Genomic DNA, 21,178 nt, shown 5'->3' with positions numbered 1-21,178 from the left:
GTAAGGTCCTGTTGTTGCCCTGATAACAATCTGGCATCTGCAAGTGCTTCAAAGCAATGAGCATCATGCCATGAAAATTAGTTTCAGGAGTATATATTAGGATGCATATAATTTCAAACACTTGGGCAGCCTGAAAATGCATTTAAAACAATTACAATGCATTAGCACAAAAGGGAAAAAAACCCAAACATATGAAGCATAGCTTTAGATGAGTGCGTTCTTGTGCAGGTGACTATGTGAAGGAAGGAACACATACCAATTGGTTAGCACTGACATTTATTCAGCAGCTATTACAGTCAATCTCAAAAACAAATTGTTTTTGAACTGTGTCAAGTGACAAAAAACAGCTGCTAAAAACACTGATAAAGCTTAACGCAGCAATCTATTTTGAGAAACAGACATTTAATAAGGGTTAATCTCTTTAAAAGGCAAAATATAAATATATACACTCTAAATTAACGCCACCAATTTAACACACTACATTAGTTCAAGTGGGATAACAGTGGACAAATCCACATCATGTAAACTGTAGACTCAAGCCATCTCGGTTGTCATCTTCTCATAATACCATCTAATTTCGGTTTACATTCTGTGATCTGCCTCTTGCAGAGCTGAGATACAGAAGCGCAGCAGTGTTGATGGTTAGGGGCTGTGCACAGGAACATACTGGGGAAGTGTTCTGTCCATTACACATTGCTCAGAGCATTCACACCAGGAAGAACTTTACCTGTTAGCAATTTAAAAACCCAAAAAGGAAAAAAAGGTTAGGTTTACTAAAAATATAAATAAAAAAATCCTAGGTTTAACCTAGTATCTTGCAACATTTTAACAATCAGTCACAATTGAGCTGCAAGAGGACACTAACCCCACAACCCCTGTTAATTTTTGTAGCTATTAGTATTATGCTTAGCTGCTTTATATGAGCAAACACATATTAAAGTGCCAATGAACATTTGATACACAACTGTATTCATATGAAAACAGAAAATCCCTTTAACATGAAAGTTAAAAAAAGTCAAGATTCCTGTGCACAATTAACATGGCTTGTACAATTCTATCCAAGTCCCTCTTGCGGACTAATCCAAAGCCCACTGAATTCAATGGAAAAAAAGACTCCCATTGACTGCAATGGGCTTTGGATCTGGCTGTTAATGCTGTTCCATATTTTTGGATCATAGGTGACCTGTAGACCTGGAAATGGAAAGGGATTTTGTGAGGAGTTAATATTATAAGCCTTTAAAAAAAAAATTACTTGTGTTAAATACCAGATTATTGAAGTACAGGATTTCCCCCCCGCCCCAGTCTAATTTTTCATTGTTTATGCCATTTTACTCCTGCACCTCATTCGGTTTGGATGATGAAAATAGGCTGTTTTCACTTTTGTTGAGTCAGTCTTATTCTTATGCTGTAGTACAATGCTGCAATAGAGCTCACTAGTGTTCTCAATGCAAAAGTTACTTTAATTTTGGAAAAATATTTCTAATCAGTTAGGGGTTTATTAAGTTTAAAGAGACTGTACACACATAACCTACATTTGAGCCAAAACTAAAACAACTTTGTCCTTTCAAGTCAGCCAGCTGCATAGTGCCCCTTCCAGCAGTTTGCATTCTTTCCCTTCACCATTACTCCCTAGGCAACAGAAACAAAAGCCCTGTCTAGCATACAACTGCTAAGGCGACCAGACAGCAAGTGTGAAAAATCGGGATGGGGTGGGGGGGTAATAGGAGCCTATATAAGAAAAAAAAGACCCAAAAAATCGGGACTGTCCCTATAAAATCAGGACATCTGGTCACCCTAACAACTACTGAACTGCACTACTGTCTATTGTGGCTTCTCTTTTATACAGTATGTGACAGCACTAGAGAATTTACACACTTGGGAAACAGCTAATTATCAGAGGAAATGAAAACCCATTTGCAGTACAATGCAGCCCCCATAAAAGAGTTCTATAAATTCTCACCATTTTAAACTTTCAAATCTACTAGTGTAGAGTTATAAGTGACCACTAGAGGGCACCTTAAAACTAGTGGATAGTTTAAAAGGATGTTCTAAAACTACTGTAAATTTTGGCTAGAAGTACAGACTATTCAGCCTTTTTACACAGGTTGCTTTATGAAACTCTTTAAAGAATTATTACAAGGATTAATTAACTACTCTTGGTGTTAGCGTCTGAGACAAAGCCTCTTAGTATGTTTAAATTTTCCTCCCCTTTTTTTTTTTTTTTTTTTAAATGGGGGTGTGCAGGGGGGAAAGCAAAGTCATGGCAGGGAGTTTAAAAAACAAGGCCAGCACTTAAAATAGTCTGTTCTAGTTTCTACTGATCCATTTCTGCTCCTTCTGGAATGAGAAACTCTGTTTTTGGAATAGTACTGGAAGAAAAGAGGAAAGGGAGTAGAGTAAGGAAGGAAAACAATTATTTAAAATACAAGTCACTAGGTATCTCAAAGGTAGTGACAAAGCACATCCTATGGCTGGTGAAATACAAGGGACACATTACACTACTGTGCCACCACAAAGTAAGCCTCAGCCTAGCTGAGAACAGGCAGATCTACTCCCCCTTCCCCCTCAGTTTCTGAAGTAGATTAACAGAAGGAAAGAAGTTACCCTCTAGAAGTTCCAAGCTGGCACCACCTCCGGTGCTGACATGGCTGACTTTATCCTCGGTGTTCCATTTAGCACAGGCAGTAGCAGTGTCTCCACCACCTGTTAAACAAAGCAAATTAATTATAGATAGAAGGAAATTTAAGTTCATCCAACTAAGAGAAAGCTGGCAAGGAAGAGCGTGCTCTTCCTTGCAAGGCTATGTGTCAGCTGAGTCCATCGCAGAAGTGTACGCAGCATCCTTCAAGGCCATACTTGCTGCCAGAGCAGACCTGAACATTCCCTTAAAGAAGGGCATGAGATTTTACAATCACTTTACAACTTGATGCCAGCAAGCAGCGGCTTTTCCATCTGAATTTAAGAGGGGAAAAAATATATCTCCACAAAATCTTACCAATAATGCTGATGCAACCCTGGCCAGTAACTTCCACCACTTTATCCATCAGAGCTTTGGTTGCTTTGGCAAACTTGTCCCACTCAAATACACCAACTGGACCATTCCACACAATTTGCTTGGCCCTGCCCACAGCTTCCACAAACTTCTTAATACTTTCAGGACCGCAATCCAAGCCCTAACACAGGTAAGAGAACATGGATGCAATTACTGTACAGTTTCATCAGAAATCACCCACATATAGGTGGCTTGTTTAAAAAAAAAAAAAACATTCACTAAATCAGAGATTCCTGCACCACCTCTCAGTCACGTCAACCTGACAGGTGCTAGTCACATCTGATCTGTATCAGTCAGAAAGACACTGTCACCTCCTTGGGACAAGGACCAGTGGACATATTTATAATGCAGTAAGCTCACCATTGGTGCAGGAACAGCAACAGATTGGATAAGAGGCGAGAGCTTTTTTCCCCTCCCCATGCAGTGAATATTGAACTAGGAGGGAACTGCTAGCTGTTGCTGCTATATGGTGAAGCCTGCTGTGGCATCTCTCATTATGAGCAGTCATTTTAAAAGAAAGTTAAAGCACTCAGAGCCTGGGAGATGAGCCTTTACCATTCAGAGTAAGTCTAAATACAGAAACTGCTCAACCCCTATGCTATGCAGAACCCTTCTGATCTGAAATCTGAAGGTTTTAAAGGGAATTTTATTTTTTAATCTTAGTATCAGAAAAGTTACTCAAGATTTATACTTAAAAATGCAAGACAAGCCACGCCACATATTTTCACAACTTAGTCAATATACACTACACAGCTGAGTACCTGCACAAGCTTCCTGCACAGCATCTTAGACAAGATGCTCATCCTCTCCCCAGTGTACTTTCCCTAGTCTTTATTTCTTAGTGAATAATAAGGTGTAAATTTTTAACAGGGCGGTTACTTAACCATTAAAAAAAATGCTCCAGTTCAAAAAGGAATTATTGGGGGAAGATTTATGGCTTGTGCTATACAAGAGGTCAGACTAGATGATTACGATGGTCCCTTCTGGTCTTGGAATCTATGAATCTTATTACACCTACCATCCAGCCAGCAGGGATCCCTGAGGCCACAGTGGCTTCCCCACTTTGCGCATTCTCATCAAATTTATCTGCCGTAATAAAGTCAACAGGCAGAGTGATCTTCACACCATTCTTCTCAGCCTTGGCCATCAGGTCCTTGATGATCTTTGATCCCTCTTCATCAAACAGAGAATTGCCAATCTAGAGGAGGAAGAGCGCAGTGGGATATTTGAAAAGAATTTCTTTCAGCTTTCAATCAGTATAGAGGGGTTGCTATGGGTTTACCAATCTGAATCAACATGGAAAGCTTGTTTTGAGGCTCCAAGGGGCTATCTACACTATGATAAAAAACTTGTGGCACCAAGTCTCAGAGCCCAGGCCAACTGATCTGGGGTCAGGGATAAAAATAGCAGTGTGGCCACCTGGGCTCATGCTGGAGCCCAGGCTCTGAGATCCTCCCAATCAGAGCCCAGGCTACAGACCGAGCTCAAGTGCCTAAACTGCAATTGTATAGCCCAACACCCCGAGTCCCACAAGCCAAGTCAATTGACCCAGGCTAGGCATAGCAGTGCCATGGGTCTTTTATTGCAGTGGAGATATACCCTTTATATGCACTTTAAGAGAGAAATTCACCCCTGGGCAGAGGGTCAGCACGAGTCCCATGCCCCACAAAATTCCTTTTCTGAAGGCTGACACTTGATACCTAGCCCTTGTTGCTGGTTTTCTGTACAGGGCTGAGCTTTGCCCGAGGTCTAAAGTACTTACTTTCAAAACGTTACTCATTCCCCGACAGCATCCAGACCTCAGTGATTGCCAGCATTATGGGTGCCTGATTGAGACCACTCAGTATTACATGTGTTCTCGAGTTAGATCAGGGTTTCTCAAACAGGGGTCGCCGCTTGTGTAGGAAAAGCCCCCGGCGGGCCAGGCCGGTGTGTTTACCTGCTCCGTCCGCAGGTCCGGCCATCGCGGCTCCCACTGGCTGCAGATCACTGCTCCGGATCAATGGGAGCTGCTGGAGGCGGCGCAGCTGCTGGAAGCAGCAGCGAGTAAGTCCCTCAGCCCGTGCTGCTTCCAGCAACTCCCATTGGTCCAGAGCAGCGATCCGCGGCCAGTGGGAGCCGTGATCGGCTGGACCTGCGGACGGGGCAGGTAAACACACCGGCCCGGCCTGCCAGGGGCTTTCCCTACACAAGCAACGACCCCTGTTTGAGAAACCCTGAGTTAGATTATGAACTTTCAGTTCTGAACTCCAGGAGAAGGGAGAGAGAATGATCTAGTGCAAGCACCTTTACACCTGGCCTCCCTCCTGCTCCCCCTAAAACAGAACTGCTGGTTTCATACCTCCATGTTGTTGAGTACTTTGAGGAAAGTGAAAGCCATTCCACCACCAATGATCATCTCATTGACTTGATCCAACATGTTATTGATGAGCTGAATCTTATCTTGAACTTTAGCTCTGGTGGGAGGAGAGAGGAAGAGAAAGCAAGTAATATAGACAGACATAACACTATTTGAGCAGGATTTATTTGATTTAAGCTGGATCTTTGTACCTTTCAAGAGGTGACAACCTGCAAGGCAGAGACATTTTAGCCACCTAAGAATTGCAACACTCAGCCTGATATGCTCCAGGCTTTACATCTCAAGGTGGTCTTGCAACAGCTGGTATAATAAAAATCAGGAAGTAATACAACAGCAGCACTGGCAGCAACTCCTAGGAGATATTCAGCACTTAATATTTTCATATTGCTGTATAAATATCACCTATTCAAGCCTCACCACACCCATGTAGCAGCTACAATTCCCATTTTACAAATGGGGGAGAAAAAGTGACACTTGCCAGGCTTCCCAGCAAGATAGCACATGAGCTACCTCTGAGCCAGGCACACCGGCCAACGCAGAAGTCTCAGAATCCGTGACCTCCATGACAAACTCACAGCCTTAGCTATTAGCCAAGACAGTCTGGGATGCAACCCCATGCAGTGGGTGTCCCTAAGCCTCTGCCTGCCAGACACTGGGACTGGATGACAGGAGATGGATCACTTGATGACTTCTCTGTTCTGTTGGTTTCCTTGAAAGCATCTGGCATTAACCGCTGTCAGAAGACAGGACCCTGGGCTACATGGACCGTTAGTGTGACCCAGTACGGCCATTCTTATGGTCTTATTTGCAGTGTGATCTCTGACTTCACCAACAATCTTGATGTTCTGATAATTCGGCCATTCAAGATGCTCCTCGAGCAGGAGCCTCCACTAGAGAAGTAAAGCGCTGCTCCCTTTAATTCTGAAAGAACCATTCAGGCCAAACGCTGCCATTGATGCTGTGCATGCAGCTCCTGCCAGTCTATGAGAGCGGTATGTGCATATAACAGAAGGCAAGATGTGACTCTAAGATCTGAATGGTGTCAATAAAGGCAGCATTGCGGAGTGTTGCGAAGCCCAGGTCATGTTATGAAGAATGAACAATGGAAGTTTGAGCTTTTTATATTCTATAAATAAAACAAACTGAGAATTTCTTAGGTAACAGGTTACACTTATGGAAAGAACAAGGAGAAGGAATAAGTCATATTCTCTTCTGAGATTACAGTGTTCATGTTACTTAATAATCATGTCTTACTGGGCCACAAGAGGCTACGCAGAGTCCAAGCCTCATATCACTTAGCCAGGTGTCTACATTATGATTTTATTCATTCCTCAGAGTCAAAGGGACTCTGGCAGAGCCACCATGCCAGTCTGAGAAGCGCACACACATACCACAAGAATGAGCAGCACATGGGGAGATTACTCCTAGTTACTCAACAGACTTCCCCCCAGGGAAGTCTTTGTACATTAATCACCTGTAAAGAGCTGAAGTGAATCTAGGTACAGTAGGTCACAGTTGCATAATGACAGGTAGTGTCAACTTACATGGAGATATGTTGAGTTTGCATTAGGTTTGTACTCTGAACCCCAGTAGAAAGGTCGCTGACTGACAGCCTTCTGTATAACGGTCACTGTTTACAACTAAAAGCGCTTCTGGTTCCTTTCTAAGGCTGCATCTACACTGCCACTTTCAGCGCTAAAACTTTAGTCACACAGGGGTGTAAAAAAACACCCGAGTGACAAAAAACGTAGCGCTAAAAGCGCCAGTATAGACAGCACTTTACCCCTTTTTCGGGGTGGTGGGTTTTTTAAAAATCGCCGTGGGAGAAAGCATGTCTACGCTGCCCACGTCACAGCACGGCCACAGACGCACTGTAATGTGGGCAGTGCAGACATACCCCTACACTGATTAGGGCAGCTAAAAAACTAGCATAGTAGTAAAACAGAGCCTGCCAGCAACACTGGAGTAGACAGTGCCAGTGAATTACATGGGACTCAAGATTTGCATACCATTCTTTGGTTAGGAAGAAAACAATTCTTGTTCACAACACAAACTCGTAGAACTGTTCATTCACTCTAACACTAAAGTAGGTGTATGTTAAAAGGAAACCATGCACATAAGATACACTCTTGGCTCTTACCCTCCAAGGATTGCTAAGAAGGGCCTCTCTGGACTCTCCAGAGCCTTTGCAAAGTAATCCAGTTCTTTCTTCATCAGGAAGCCAGCAGCTTTCTGAGGCAGATTAACGCCTACCATGGAGCTGTGGAATCAAAAAGGGGGAAAAGAGTTCTGTAATCTGTATCAGAGCCATCCAACAGCAAAATCCGAACATTCCTACTGCCAGGGGACCTTTAATGGTCACAGCAGCATACGTTAACCCTTTACTCAGATGCAATAATAATAGCAACAGCAGCAAGAGATCTGTATGAAAACAATGACCACACATGCATCTAATCTTACTATGTTTAGTGTTCTGTAGATAGCTCAGGGAATTTTTGCACAGACAGTTTGACATGCAAGAGCCAATGGCTGAAATTCTGGGGTGGGAATAACAAAAAAACAAAAAGCAGCTTCATCTTCACATAGCCCTGGCTTATGAAATAAAGCCCAGCAAGCAGGCCCTCCCTGGAGTTTGTGCATGTATATATGCACACCCCACACGTGGATGTCTGCTGAACTAAGTTTAAACCTTTAGGGCAGAGGATAACAACCTGTAATTACAGAGTTGTTTGCCTGATAGTCTAGAGAAGTCCTAGCCAAGTGATTTTAACTCTCTGTCTGATCTTTCACTACTTGTCTTCAAGGGAAACTTGCACAACACTTTCAAAAGGATAGCCTGGGAACTTAAATAAGTCTGCTAGATGCCAAAACACCATGGATTTAACAAGGACACTGATTTTTGGCTCATTACAAAAATTTGTAACACACACACTGCCTGTTACCCTTAAATTGCCCACTTCAAACTCTTTATGCATAACAATCTAACCCCCAATTGCTCACTCCATTTCAAGTGACCATTTCCAACATGCATTATCCCTTTTGCTTAATCTGTCTGAACTTTTATTTGGCCAGATCCTCCACTTCCTTCTCCAGACCTGAAGAAGAGCTCTCAAAAGCTTGTACCTTCCACTAACAGAAGTTGGTCCAATAAAAGGCCTCACCCATTTTGTCTCTCGAGTGATTTAAGTTTCAATAGTCTAAAAGTCAGTTCAAAGTTCATATGCTTGCCAATTCTTATAAGAGGTAAACTCTAAACTACAAAATGAACAGGATTCGACTATACTTTAGCTAGGGTTAAATTCAGCCATTTGCTCAGAAAGGGTGCATGGTTATGGGTAAAAGCTCCATGGACTATGTCATTCAAGACTAAACTTAGTTAGCCGACAATTGAACTGGGGATTTCCCAAAAATAATATCACAAGGCTATTGAAGGTAAAACTGTATGTACATTTCCCATGTGATGGGAAGCTCAAGTTAGCAGGTCTTTGGTACCTGGAAAGATATGGGAGCAAATTATTAAACAATGAATTTGTAAGCACCTAGAGGATAATAGGGTTACAAGGAATAGCCAGCATGGATTTGTCAAGAACAAAACATGCAAACCTAATTTCCTTCTTTGAGAGGATTACTGGCCTAGTGGATAAGGAGGAAGGAGTAGAGCTATCTTGATTTTAGTAAGGCTTTTGACACGTCCCATATGACGTTCTCATAAGCAAAACTAAAAAATGCGGTCCAGATGAAATTACTATACGGTGGGTGCGCAACTGGGTGAAAGACCATGCTCAATGGTTCACTGTCAAACGGGGAGAACATATCAAGTGGGGTTCTACAGGGTTGGTCCTGGGTCAAATACAGTCAATATTTAAACTTAGATAATGGAGAGGAGAGTATGCTTATAAGGTATGTGGATGACACCGAGCTGGGAGAGATTGCAAGCACTCTGGAGGATAGGGCTAGAATTCAAAACAAACTTGACAAACTGGAGAACTGAAATCAACAAGACAAAATTCAATGAAGACAAGCACAAAGTACTTCACTTTGGAAGGGGAAAAAAAAAATCAATACACAAACACAAAAATGGGGAATACCTGGTTATGCAGTAATATTACTGAACAAGATCTTGGGGTTATACTGGATCACAAATTGAATATGAATCAGTGTGATGCAGATATAAAAAAGGCTAATATCATTCTGGAGTGCACTAACAGAAGTGTTGTGTGTAAGACACAGGAGGTAATTGTTCTGCTCTACTAGGTACTGGTGAGGCCTCAGCTGGAGTACTGTGTCCAATTCTGGTGCCTCACTTTAAGATGTCAAATTGGGCAGAGTCCATAGGAGTGCAACAAAAATGAGAAAAGCTTTAGAAAATCTGACCTATGGGGAAAGGTTAAAAAACTGGGCATGTTTAATCCTGAGAACAGAAGACTGTGGGGCATCCTGATAACAGTCTTCAGGTATGTTAAGGGCTGTTATAAAGAGGTAATAGGTAATAACGGAATAGGTAATAATTGGAGATATACCAATCTCCTAGAACTGGAAGGGACCTTGAAAGGTCATCAAGTCCAGCCCCCTGCCTTCACTAGCAGGACCAATTTTTGCCCCAGATCCCTAAGTGGCCCCCTCAAGGATTGAGCTCACAACCCTGGGTTTAGCAGGCCAATGCTCAAACCACTGAGCTATCCCTCCCCCTGACTGTTCTCCATGTCCACTGAAAATAGGGCAAGTAATACTGGGCTGAATCTGCAGTAAGGGAGATTTAGGTTAGATATTAGGAAAAACTTTCTAGCTATTAGGGTAGTTAAACACTGGAATAAGCTTCCAAAGGAGGTTGTGGAATCCCCATCTTTGGAGGTTTTAAATAATAGGTTAGACAAACATTTGCAAGGGCGGGCTAGATTTACTAGGTCCTGCCTCAGCACAGGAGGCTGGACTTGACTTCTCAAGATCCCTTTCAGCCTTACATTTCTATGATTCTATATTTGGGATCCCCCCCTAATCACATCCCCAGCAGGCTTAATTTCCCTGAAGATTTATATCCATTTTTGAACCACTGGGGGTACTCAACATACAAATGTCAAACTCGTTGATTTCAGCAAGAACTGTATCAGAGTTGAGTTGCAGTTGCTAATCTGAAAATCCTTTGCAGTGCTGTTCAGGATACCTTGCTAGAACAGAAGACCAGGACTAAGCTAACTTGCATATGGAGAGCGAATCCAAAGGACAGACATCGTTCTGTAACACTGCCTGTAGAAGGTGGTTAACATACCTGTGAGCTCGGTGGGCAGTTCCAAAAGCATCATTGACATAAACATCTCCCAGTTTAGAAAGAGATGCTCTGAAAGCATCCACCTTTGCAGGCTCAGCCTTGATCTGAGGGGATAGAGAGACAAGTTTGTGTTACTTAGTTACAATATGAACCGGCAGTTCTGCAACAAATAATTGCAAAGCAGACTCAATTGTTCATTTTGGGTCTACAAATCCAACTACTGAAAGTAGGGATCATCTGAGAAGCTTGTTAGTACCCATGATCTAGAAGACAGCTTTTTGATACTGGTCAGGACTTATCTCATAGCCTCTTCTCCAGCTCAACCACTGGCAACAAGAGATTTAAACTGAATTTAGTATTCATGACAGATGCACCATTTTGCTCTTGTGGGCCGAGAAGGGAAGCCAAAAAATAATTTCAGAATTTAGATGAATGCTATCAATAGCCCCCTAGTCGAGCAATTTAAGTGCTTTTCTCAGAGCCAATAGCAGCTAGAAGCAGAACAGGAGATGGATCTAGATGTAGGTATCACTGCGGAGTGATGGGCTTAATAAACTTCAGAGATTTCCCATCATGTTCAGTGTGCACCAGAAATTATCATTAGCTCCACAGGGCCACAGATTAGTAATATCACTGTTACTGCAGCATCTATTTTCATTCAGTTGGGACAAAAACCAAGCCTGCCACATCCTCCTTTACTGTCACACTCCATTGTCTGTGCCCCTGTTGATATGCTACAGCATGTAGTCAGCCAGTTAGAGACCTGAGAGTAAGTCGGAACAAGTACAGACAATTATTTCGTTAGGAAGGAAATGAGTCTGTCCTCTCAGTATAAGGCATATTGTCGTCTTCCAGCAGTTAGGTTGTGGCAAGAAATACCAGCCGTTCATGGTTTCTTAGTACCCATAACAGGAGCACCCTCTCTTCAGAGACTCACTTGCCCTCCAGGCTATTTTTTCTAAGCTACAGAGTCTTGTGTGTCAGGCTATAAAGGGCACCGTACTGTACATCAGCATTCCACTCCATGCACTGTATCCGAAGGGAGCCAAAGCCTGCCTGGCTAACGGGGTCACCAATGCTAAGAAAAGAAACCATCTGAGAGCAAGTGTTCTTCCTGACCTTCAAGAAATGTCAGAGGTAAAAGGCAGCACAGCCTCTGTATGGCTGCTGATGGGAAAGCAGACTTATTCAAGGTATTTCAGAGTGCTGGTACAATATAGTGGTTAAACATCCCATTAATACGCCCTAGAAATAAGACTGAGATGGACACATGGTTCTCAAAGTTGCAAAGAGGCAATACATTATCTCCTTCAATACTATATTTTCTCCCATTCACATTCCAAAATAAAAACCCTTCATCTGCAGCCAGTAGCCTCCCCACAATCCTTTGCTCCACCCCTCCCTTTATAACAGTGCCAGCTACTGCACCTTCATCCCGAGCTCCTGGCATCAACAGCGTAATCTTTCAACTTTTTACCTGTCAATATGGTCACTCAATATCAAAATGTTTACATATGAGCAGTGTGTGTGTGTTCGTTCAAAGGAAGTTGTGTCATTTTTTGCCCTAGTCATCAGATGCTTTTAACCTGCCAGGAAGTTGTCAGATTAGCTAGTAATATTAAAGCAATACACTAATATGTCCAATCATTTCAGATGAGTGGATTATTTTATTCCAAACTGTAAACAAAAAAAACAACCCTTCTGTCCATCAAGCAAGCTTCAGGACCAGAAGGCCAGTTTTTACACCACACCCATCACCACAATATGCAGTGGCAAATCCAGAACACAGCTACTAACCAAGCATCTAATCATTCCCCTACTAAATTCTTTTGCATTTCCACAGTGGCCTAAACAACAATCAAAGCCACATAGTGTTTTATGTGGCATCGTATTAGTGCCTTTCACACAGACATTTGGAGAATAAATGCTGCCAGCTATATCAGAGTCTTTCTAAACACATTCTATAAAATATCCCACATAGCCCCTTGTCACATCTGCTTGCCCTACAATAGCGAATAAGGGAGAGACACAACTGAGTTAGAAATGAGATGGCTCACCTTGTTCCCTGAAGCATCTTTCCCTTTCCCTTCTTCTTCTACATGGAATCGGAGGTTTTCCAAGAGGATGATGGAGCCAGTTGGGGGATCAGCACAGGCCTTCTCCACCTCTGGACCCACACAGTCTTTCAGAAACAAGACCTTCCTGGAAGCACGAGTCAAGTCACACAGATGCATCTAACGTCAACATCACCTTTTCTTATAAGATCTATTTATAGTGAGAATTTGCATAAACTGAACAGCTATTATACTTTACCTGCCAATCAATGCTTCAAGTTCTCCAACCACTGGGGCCAAGGAGAATTTGTCAGGCATAGGGACTCCATCAGGTCGACCCAGATGACTCATCAGAACCACAGATTTGGCACCATGATCCAAGCAGTGCTTGATGCTAGGGATAGCTGCCTTGATTCTGTAACCACAAAGAAAACAACAGAAGAGAAGTTGGTAAGGGGTTCAATTTGAGCTCCCAGAGAACTGGGCTTGTTGGCCATTAAGCACAGGAAGCAGACTCTTCGAGGCATATCTGCTAGGAATCATCTCTAACAGAAATAAGGGCAAGCCGAAGAGAGAAACAACAGAAATAGGTTCTCATCTGAACAACTTGCAAGACATTATTAATGAGAGGGAAGTCCACCACAGTTTTCCCTCAGATATTTGTAAAATCCACCCTTATTCTCAAAACATAGCACAGCAGTACCAACAATCCTATGCCACATGGGATATCAAGCCCCTCCATAGGTCTGCAACAGGCACTGGTTATAATGATTGGTATGGTGGATGTTAACATCCAGAAGCCCATAAGATAGAGCTTTATACGTGGAGATTATCCAGTAGCATGCACTCAACAGCAGCAATGGCACTGTGGGGAGCTTCAGGAGTCCCAGAGTGCACTGGTATAACTCTGCCATGTTCATACTCAATTCATCTTGCAACCAAACAGCTTCAAAACCAGTAAGTACATCTGCACTACTAGATTTCCTACCCATTTTTCAGTAGCTGGACTACTGCTATCTTCTACTGTATACAGGGCACAGGAGTTTTATATACACACACACACATCATCTAACCCTGATAGTTGTTCATGGTTAGAACACCAGCAGACACTGCACCTTACAGAAACTAGCACCCACCAGACTGTTGCCCTAGAAGCTGAACCAAGAGAGTCACAGAGTTTAAGGCCAAAAGGGACCAACAGATCATTTAGTTTAGCCTGACCTCCTGTATGTCACTGGACCCTGCATCACACTAACTCTAACAACTGAAAAGTATTACAGCCCACAGGAAACTATGATGTGCCCCCAACAGAAAATACGAGGGACCGAGGTACAGCAGAGCCCAAGGCCACCACAGTGGCAGAGAAATGATTAGGCAAGGTATGCCCAGATAATCCTGGCAAGTGACCTGAACCCACACACTACTGGGGGTTTTTACCTTCCTCAAGGTCCCTGTCAATCTGACCTGGGGAAAATTCCTTCTGACCCCACATATACTGATCAGTTAGACCCTGAGCATGTGAGCAAGAGCCAATGGCCAAACACCTGAAAAAGAGGATACTTGGGCCCATCTCCAGCCATGGCTATCCTGATGCTTCAGAGGAAGGGATTCTCCCTTCCCCCACAAATACACTGGGGGGTGGATCCCTTCCTAATCCCTGCAGGTGGCCAGTAGTAATGGTGGGAAATTTTAGCAGAAATATACTTGTGTAAACAAGGCTAGTATCTGTCTATAGGTGCTGGAACAGTTACACGGACAAGTGAAACAACTAGCCGTTTGATCTTAATGCCCCTAACAACCGTTTCCCTGATTAGAACTAAGATCCCATCTGCACCAATTGGGGTGGACCAAAATGACATACAGCACGTTTTGCACATAGGTTGTCCCCTTCTATATCCGCAAAATAATCATTTTCAAAACCCTGATGGGGTTGTGTGAGAAGAGGTGCCTTTGGCACCCCATGTCAACTCTAGCAGATTCTCACATGAGGATACAGCCAGGGAAAACACAATTTCTTGACAGTCATAACATTGCAACCATGCTTAACATGGAAGCAAAGGCTTTGGTCTCTGCTAGGGAAATTTTTTTATGAATGTCTCACCATTGCTAACACCAACAGTGGCTAATCTGATCTCTAGTACAGATGGTTTGCTGACAGCTGCAGGCATTTTTAATAATGTTTTGGAGTTAGGCTTTCTCCGGGACAATTTAGATGACATGGTGGTAGCAGCTGGTGGCCTAAGCACACTAACACGTTAACAATGATGGACACCACTGGAGCTGAACCATATAGAATATGTCCTTAGTATAGACAGGGCCATTAGGGCTTCTACTTGTATTTTAAGAGGAGTCTTACCTTTGGTTGTTCGTTATTTTGTTGTTCTTCATTGGAACATTGAAATCAACCCTAAACGGGGAAAAAAAAAGTTTTAAGCTCACTTGCAAAGACTGATTTCCTTTAAAAAGAGGTTGGGAACTTGCTGATCAAGGGGCTGATTAGGAAAGCAATTCTGGAGCTCACTGAAGTTGGTGCAAGGTTTTCAGTTCTACTCTAATATACAGCAAGTCCCAACATGAAACTGGTATGTGATTGAAAACATGGAACAGTGAGGTCACAGTAGCCAGGATGTAGAAGGCAGGAAGGGAACAGAAAAAAAGCTACATTAAATCTCTTCTTATGGATTCAATGGATGTTGCCACTTGTGAATAAACATTAGTATCCATGAAAATTACATTGTTGTAAGAGAAAGAAAAAGAGCATGGAAGCTTAAGGTAAATTAAAGCAAGTCATTTACAAAGGGAGGGAAGAGAAGCATGGTGTTTAGTTATAAAAAATCATGAACATTGTTAAAAGAACCATGCAATGTGACTACAGATAAAGGCATGACCACATCTGAGCCAGGGCAAAAAAGTACAGCAAATTATGCAATATTTAACTTTGCATTGACCATCTTGCCGCATTAGAGCCAAACCGCAAACCTTCCATAAATCAAACTCCCATAGGTCTGATGGCTGGATATCAACAAGAGTACTATATGTACAATCAGGCCCCATGATATGAAACCCCAATGACACAGTTTATTCTCAATGGGTAGGAAAAAGCTTTATGAAATATCAGCTAGTTTCTTGCTCTTTGGAAGTCACTATGCAGACTCCTCCACTTCAGTAGAGGAAGGCACAAGTAAAGAGGGAGATGTTCAAAGACAAATGGCAAGTTAGGTGCCTAGCTTCCAATGACTTTCAGTGGAAGTTAGGAGCCTTTGAAAATTGCTCTAAGAACTTCACTTCTCCAGCAGGATGCCAAGATTTACTTTCCACTTCTCTCAGAATCTTCCAGACATGGGGTCAGCAATCTTTCAGAAGTGGTGTGCCGAGTCTTCATTTAGTCACTCTCATTTAAGGTTTCGTGTGCCAGTAATGCATTTTAACGTTTTTAGAAGGTCTCTTTCTATAAGTCTATAATATATAACTAAACTATTGTTGTATGTAAATAAGGTTTTTTAAATGTTTAAGAAGCTTCATTTAAAATTAAATTAAAATGCAGAGCCCCGCCCCGGACAGGTGGCCAGGACCCGGGCAGTGTGAGTGCCACTGAAAATCAGCAAGTGTGCTGCCTTCGGCGCCCGTGCCATAGGTTGCCTACCCCTATTCCAGACCCACCAGTTAGTCATAAAGCATCTTCTTTTAAATTTAAAAAACACTTATTATCTCTGCCTGTGTCTGCAGTCATCCTGAAATAGCAGCTTTGAATGGTATGTCCTTCCCCATTCATCTCAGTGTGTTAAATGTAAATAGGCATTAAAGTTATGTGGTAAACACTGCTAACAATTTTATTACTGCTCAAATCACACAACAGTCATCCCTCCTTCTTACTAGGATAACACAACTGGGCAGGGCTTGGAAGAATACCCATTAGATTCTTGCTCTGGCATCTGCTGAAAAGGTAAGTTGATGCTCAGCTAGTGAGCTGCTGTGAAAGATGTACTGGCTCTGCAGACTGCAGTTCTCCAGCTAAGTCAGCAGCAAAGATAAAACATCCTTAGGAAACCACATCCCCAGAACAGTTATGACCAGAGGCCTTAATACTGCAGGGTAAAGAGAAGAAAGAAAATAAGACAATTCTAGTTACTCCATCAGGGTGAGTAGTGGAAAGCAGAAGGATTCCATCAGGTATTCCAGATATTGCAGGCAACTCTGATCTCTTCCATTTATTCTGTATGCACTCATGTCTTTCAATCACAGGATTTTCAAAGCAGAAACTTGTGATTTTTGTTGGTCCTCTTGGTGAACTGTACTGTGCACTTAATTTATTATTTATAAGCTCCTTAATTATCCCTAGTCTTTCTGTGGATTTGGAGGGTAATTTCCCAGCAGCACATTAGCCAGGTGGTGTGAGGAAAGGGAGGAGTTTCTGCCATTTCTGTCTAGCATACTAGTACCCATAAGCTAAGGCGTGACAGGAAGTTGTGTTGCATAATAACTGAAGGCAGAACTTACTCACAGGATGCCAGAATGACAGAGAATGTTAGAACTCAATGAGACCAACTCTCTCTTTGCTTTTACTTAGACCAATTCTGATAGGAAAATGTTGCTGAAGCATGACAACTAATGAGCAAAGCCTTTTAATTTGGGGGAAAACAGTAACTTTTACTCTGACTGTATCCCAGCATCTGGATGAGTAAATGAGATATCACCCTGGAGTGTGTGTGTCATAAGAATATGAAAAGGTCCCAAAATCCAACAGGCTGCCTGCATTTTTCTCTGCAGTATGCTTAGTAAAAAATGCATGAGGCCAGAGTTTTAAAAGCTGCCAGCAAAATAGGAGTAGCTGAGCAGAAAGAATTGAACTGGCAGCCCATGGTACAAAAGACTAATTAAAAAAACAAAACAAAAGAAAATGTAAAACAGTGACAGTGTTATGGTGCAATCATGAGGCAAATGAACAAATTTGCTTAGCAAGGCATCCAGTCCACCCTTGCCTCCCTCTGCAGCCTTACAGCTAATAAACAAAGAAACCCAATTGCTTCTTAAATGGAATAAATGTAAGAATAATGGAAGTCACTAAACCACCAGTTTTGCTTATGCCCCCTGCTCTTTGGCATTAGCACTGAAAAATAGGTGGGATATATCTATCTCTATCTCTATCTCTCTCTATATATTATATATATATATATATATATAAATAATATAAAAAATTTTCGTGTGTGTGTATATAATCTGAGTGAACAGGAGTAATTCTTTTCAGGGAAATGGGCTTCAGACAAAAAACATCTTGGCTGCAATTTTGTATTTCCATTTAGCAGCCTACGTTATGGTAGAGATACAGTATTGCTGCTAATTTTTGAAATGTGTCAGAAGGATGGTAATCAAGCAAAAACTAAAGCAAGTTTAGGAGCTATTTGGGTGACTTGAAATATTTCACCTCAGATGATGAATGCATATCACTCAGCAGACTTTGGACAGTAGATCAATGGTATTGACCCCAAAATTCAGAGGGGAGAGAAGTAGGAAAGACATGTAAAGCCTTTGGTGGACATAGATAGCAGAGACTACGTACCAAGATAAATTGGTAAACATGCAAGCCTTTGATCAAATGAGTCAATTTTCTTCATAAGGCACCAATTGAACCACTTTTAAAATAACGTTATTTCTCAAATCACAGCAGTTAATAATGGAGACCCTCTGATTTTACTAGATTCCATCACCCAGTCCATCTTTTGCCAATGCAGGGTTGTTCCCTAAAACACGTCACAGGAAAAACTGGTCAAATAGCAAGTAGTTAAAGAGATAAAAAATGAAATTTTTGTTCTTCTGTATTTGGGAAATGAACCAGGATGCATTTTGGGTCATTTAAGGATTTTCTCTGGTTGAGTTTCTTCTGTCCACTTGGCAATACCTGACTCCCGATAACCAAAACCTTGCTGAATTACTTCAGAGGGAAAAAAATAAATAATTTTTACAGATTAGGAGCAGGCACAAAGGAAGTTAGTGGTATGGCCATTACATTACACCTGCCACTCATGCACCAAATTAAGTGGTATGCACTTGTTATGTTGAGATGACCTTGGGAAAAGCCTTTGCCCTAGAAAGAACAAAATCTAAAGCTTATGTGCATGCAGATGTGCCTCAAAGCACTAGTGCACCAAAAGAGTTCACAGTGCCTCGTGTACCAATTCCCAAGTCAGACTTAAAATTGAATTCTATAAAGGCCAACTGAATTTCATGTTTAAGAGTCTACTATTGGGAGGTGCAATGCACCAACAATTCAATGAGACTCTCTCTCTAGTTGTGCTAATGGGAATCACCCTTATTCAGTTAATAGCAATTAATTTATTTTCAGTTGTTTATTGGAACAATTGGTCTAGTTTAAGGGGGGGTGTATTAGGTAAATAGCAGTACATTTATAGCCTGAAATTTCAGTCCCCTGGGTAAGTAGGGCAAGATCTATACATGTTCCTATGTCAGAATGGATATTCAGAGCCATCAGAGGACTATCCCATAAACTTTTGGCAGGTGAACTCACATCCTTGCCTGTCAATCATCAACTTTCCTAAAAGGAAATATCTATTTCATTCCATCTTATTCAGATTAGAATTCACAGTATTCCACTGCCAGGCTGATAAAGTGCATTTAAAGAAAAGCCACAGAAAAGAGTTTGTTGGACTAATAAAAAAAAGGTGTGCAGATGATTGCCTGCTGGTTACATGGGATACATTTTTAAGACAGACCAGTGCAATGTATGTCAAACCCCCAGGAACAGTCTGAGTGAAAATTAGATCTAATTTTATTTTTCAAAAATGCCCTCACACAATTAGAATTGTATCCAGGAGGCATTTCAAACAGGGAAGAAAGGATATCTTTTTTTTTTTTTCTATCTGCCTTTTCTAAAGCCGATCCCATTGGGTGTGTGTCACAATCACAGACACACACCACACCGCATATCCCTGGAGAGGAGCCTGCTCACTGATGCATCACTCACACAAGCTGCGGCAGTTTCATGAAGCTGGGGGCAAGGAAAATATGAAGCAACACGTGGTTGCCAGACTGGGGGGGGGGGGGGGGTTGGGATTTTTTTTTTTTTTAAATCCTACCTTTTTAGGAACGCGTATTGAGATCATTAGAATAAATCCCTGAAATTTACTGGGTCGCTAATTGGAGCCATAACCTCATTCTCCATCACGCACAGACCTTTTAGATTTTTTGGCACACTCATGAGGGTAACATAAAAAAAAGGGACTATGAAGAACGACTCGCTGTTGCCAACTCTTGTGCTAATTGATGCCGTACGTAAAGCTCCAGCTGCTGGAGCCCTAAGATTCTCACTTTAATTAAAAAAAGAGAGAGAGAATTTCTGGCCCTCGTGGCTGTGGAGAAAACCTGGAAAACGTGCCCCAAGCCCGTGTGAAACGCTGAAACACCGGAACCCAAACGGAAAAATAATCCGGACTCTGTATTTCAGAGGCTCATTATTTTTTATCCAATCTCACGGGGGGGGGGGGGTGATTCCTGGTTTTTGAGCGCCCGGCTGGGCCTGGTGAGTGACATTAGCAGGGCTGCTCCTGCCCGAAGGCAGCCACCGGGAGAAGGCCGGCCGCGGTCCTCCTGCCTCACACCTGGGCCGGCCCCCTGCCTCACACCTGGTAGGCGGCGCGTCCGGTGGTTCTCCCTCACCCAAGCGGGCCCCGCTCACTCCCTGCCCCCCAGCCGGCTGCCTCCAGCACAGGGCCCTGCCCGGGCCAGGCGCAGCGCACGAGCACCGGGGCGGCGCCCCGCCCGGCGCCTCACCTCATGATCACCCGCTTGCCCTTCACATCCACCTTGTCCAAGGTGAGCTTGGTGGAGAGAGACATGGTGCCCGCAGCCGGTTCCGTCCTGCCCAACGCGCCCGAGATCCGCTGCTCTCCCTGCCGCAGCCCCGCTCTGCTCGGCGCCTAGGTCACCCCGGCGCGGCGGCACAACCGGCCCGGCCCCCGCCCGCAGCCCATTGGGCCCCAGGCCGCGCCGAGTCAGGCCAATGGCCGGGCCGCCCGTCAATCGCGGAGAAGCGCCCGCCTCCCCGGGAGGCTGGGCGGTCACGTCCCGCACGGCGCGCTGGCTCACCGGGGGCGGGGCCAGGGGGGCCTGAGGGGCGGGGCGCGGGGTCCGGCTCTCGGTGACGCGGGCTGTCGCCCCTCCCCCCCGCTGCGTGTGCCCGAGGCGCTCGCAGGGGCCTGTGTTTTAGCGCTGCGGGAAGGGGCTGGGAGAGCAGCCGGTCTGGCCTAGGGCAGGAGCAAGCAGGGCTGTTACCAGGGCCGGATTCACCTTTGGTGGGGCCCCATGGAGGCAATGGCGCATGGCGCGGGGAAGTCAGTCCCCGGAGCCAGGGGCCAGCCAGAGGCCATTGCATGGCAGGGGCAGCCCTGCTCCACCCAGCCCATCTACCAGCCGGTAGTTGCCAGACACACAGT

At 43.4% G+C, this 21,178-nt stretch overlaps 1 protein-coding gene across 1 annotated transcript; it reads right to left on the bottom strand.

The window, feature by feature from the left end:
• Window positions 1-259: 259 nt before the first annotated feature.
• PGK1 (phosphoglycerate kinase 1) lies at window positions 260-20,700 on the bottom strand. The gene is made up of 11 exons (XM_039489736.1): window positions 20,517-20,700; window positions 15,088-15,138; window positions 12,991-13,146; window positions 12,735-12,879; window positions 10,678-10,781; window positions 7,552-7,671; window positions 5,394-5,508; window positions 4,071-4,250; window positions 2,996-3,173; window positions 2,605-2,703; window positions 260-727 (listed from the first exon to the last, which is right to left on the bottom strand). Exons 1-11 carry the CDS (start codon window positions 20,579-20,581, stop codon window positions 687-689), a joined length of 1,254 nt encoding a protein of 417 aa, XP_039345670.1. The 5' UTR covers window positions 20,582-20,700; the 3' UTR covers window positions 260-686.
• Between the last annotated feature and the right edge of the window lie 478 nt (window positions 20,701-21,178).

The sequence above is a fragment of the Mauremys reevesii genome, linkage group 9, assembly GCF_016161935.1.
Source record: "Mauremys reevesii isolate NIE-2019 linkage group 9, ASM1616193v1, whole genome shotgun sequence".
Taxonomy (NCBI): domain Eukaryota; kingdom Metazoa; phylum Chordata; order Testudines; family Geoemydidae; genus Mauremys; species Mauremys reevesii.
The sequence above is the reverse complement of the archived record's forward strand: the minus strand, read 5'-3'. Positions and strand labels throughout refer to the sequence as shown.

Bases quoted from the DNA above. Each gene is read 5' to 3' on its own strand.
- PGK1 (XM_039489736.1), bottom strand. From the start codon at position 20,581: ATGTCTCTCTCCACCAAGCTCACCTTGGACAAGGTGGATGTGAAGGGC. The intron at 15,139-20,516 runs GTGAGGCGCCGG...TTCCCCGTTTAG, and splicing joins GGCAAGCGGGTGATCATGAG to GGTTGATTTCAATGTTCCAA. The intron at 13,147-15,087 runs GTAAGACTCCTC...TTGTGGTTACAG, and splicing joins AAAATAACGAACAACCAAAG to AATCAAGGCAGCTATCCCTA.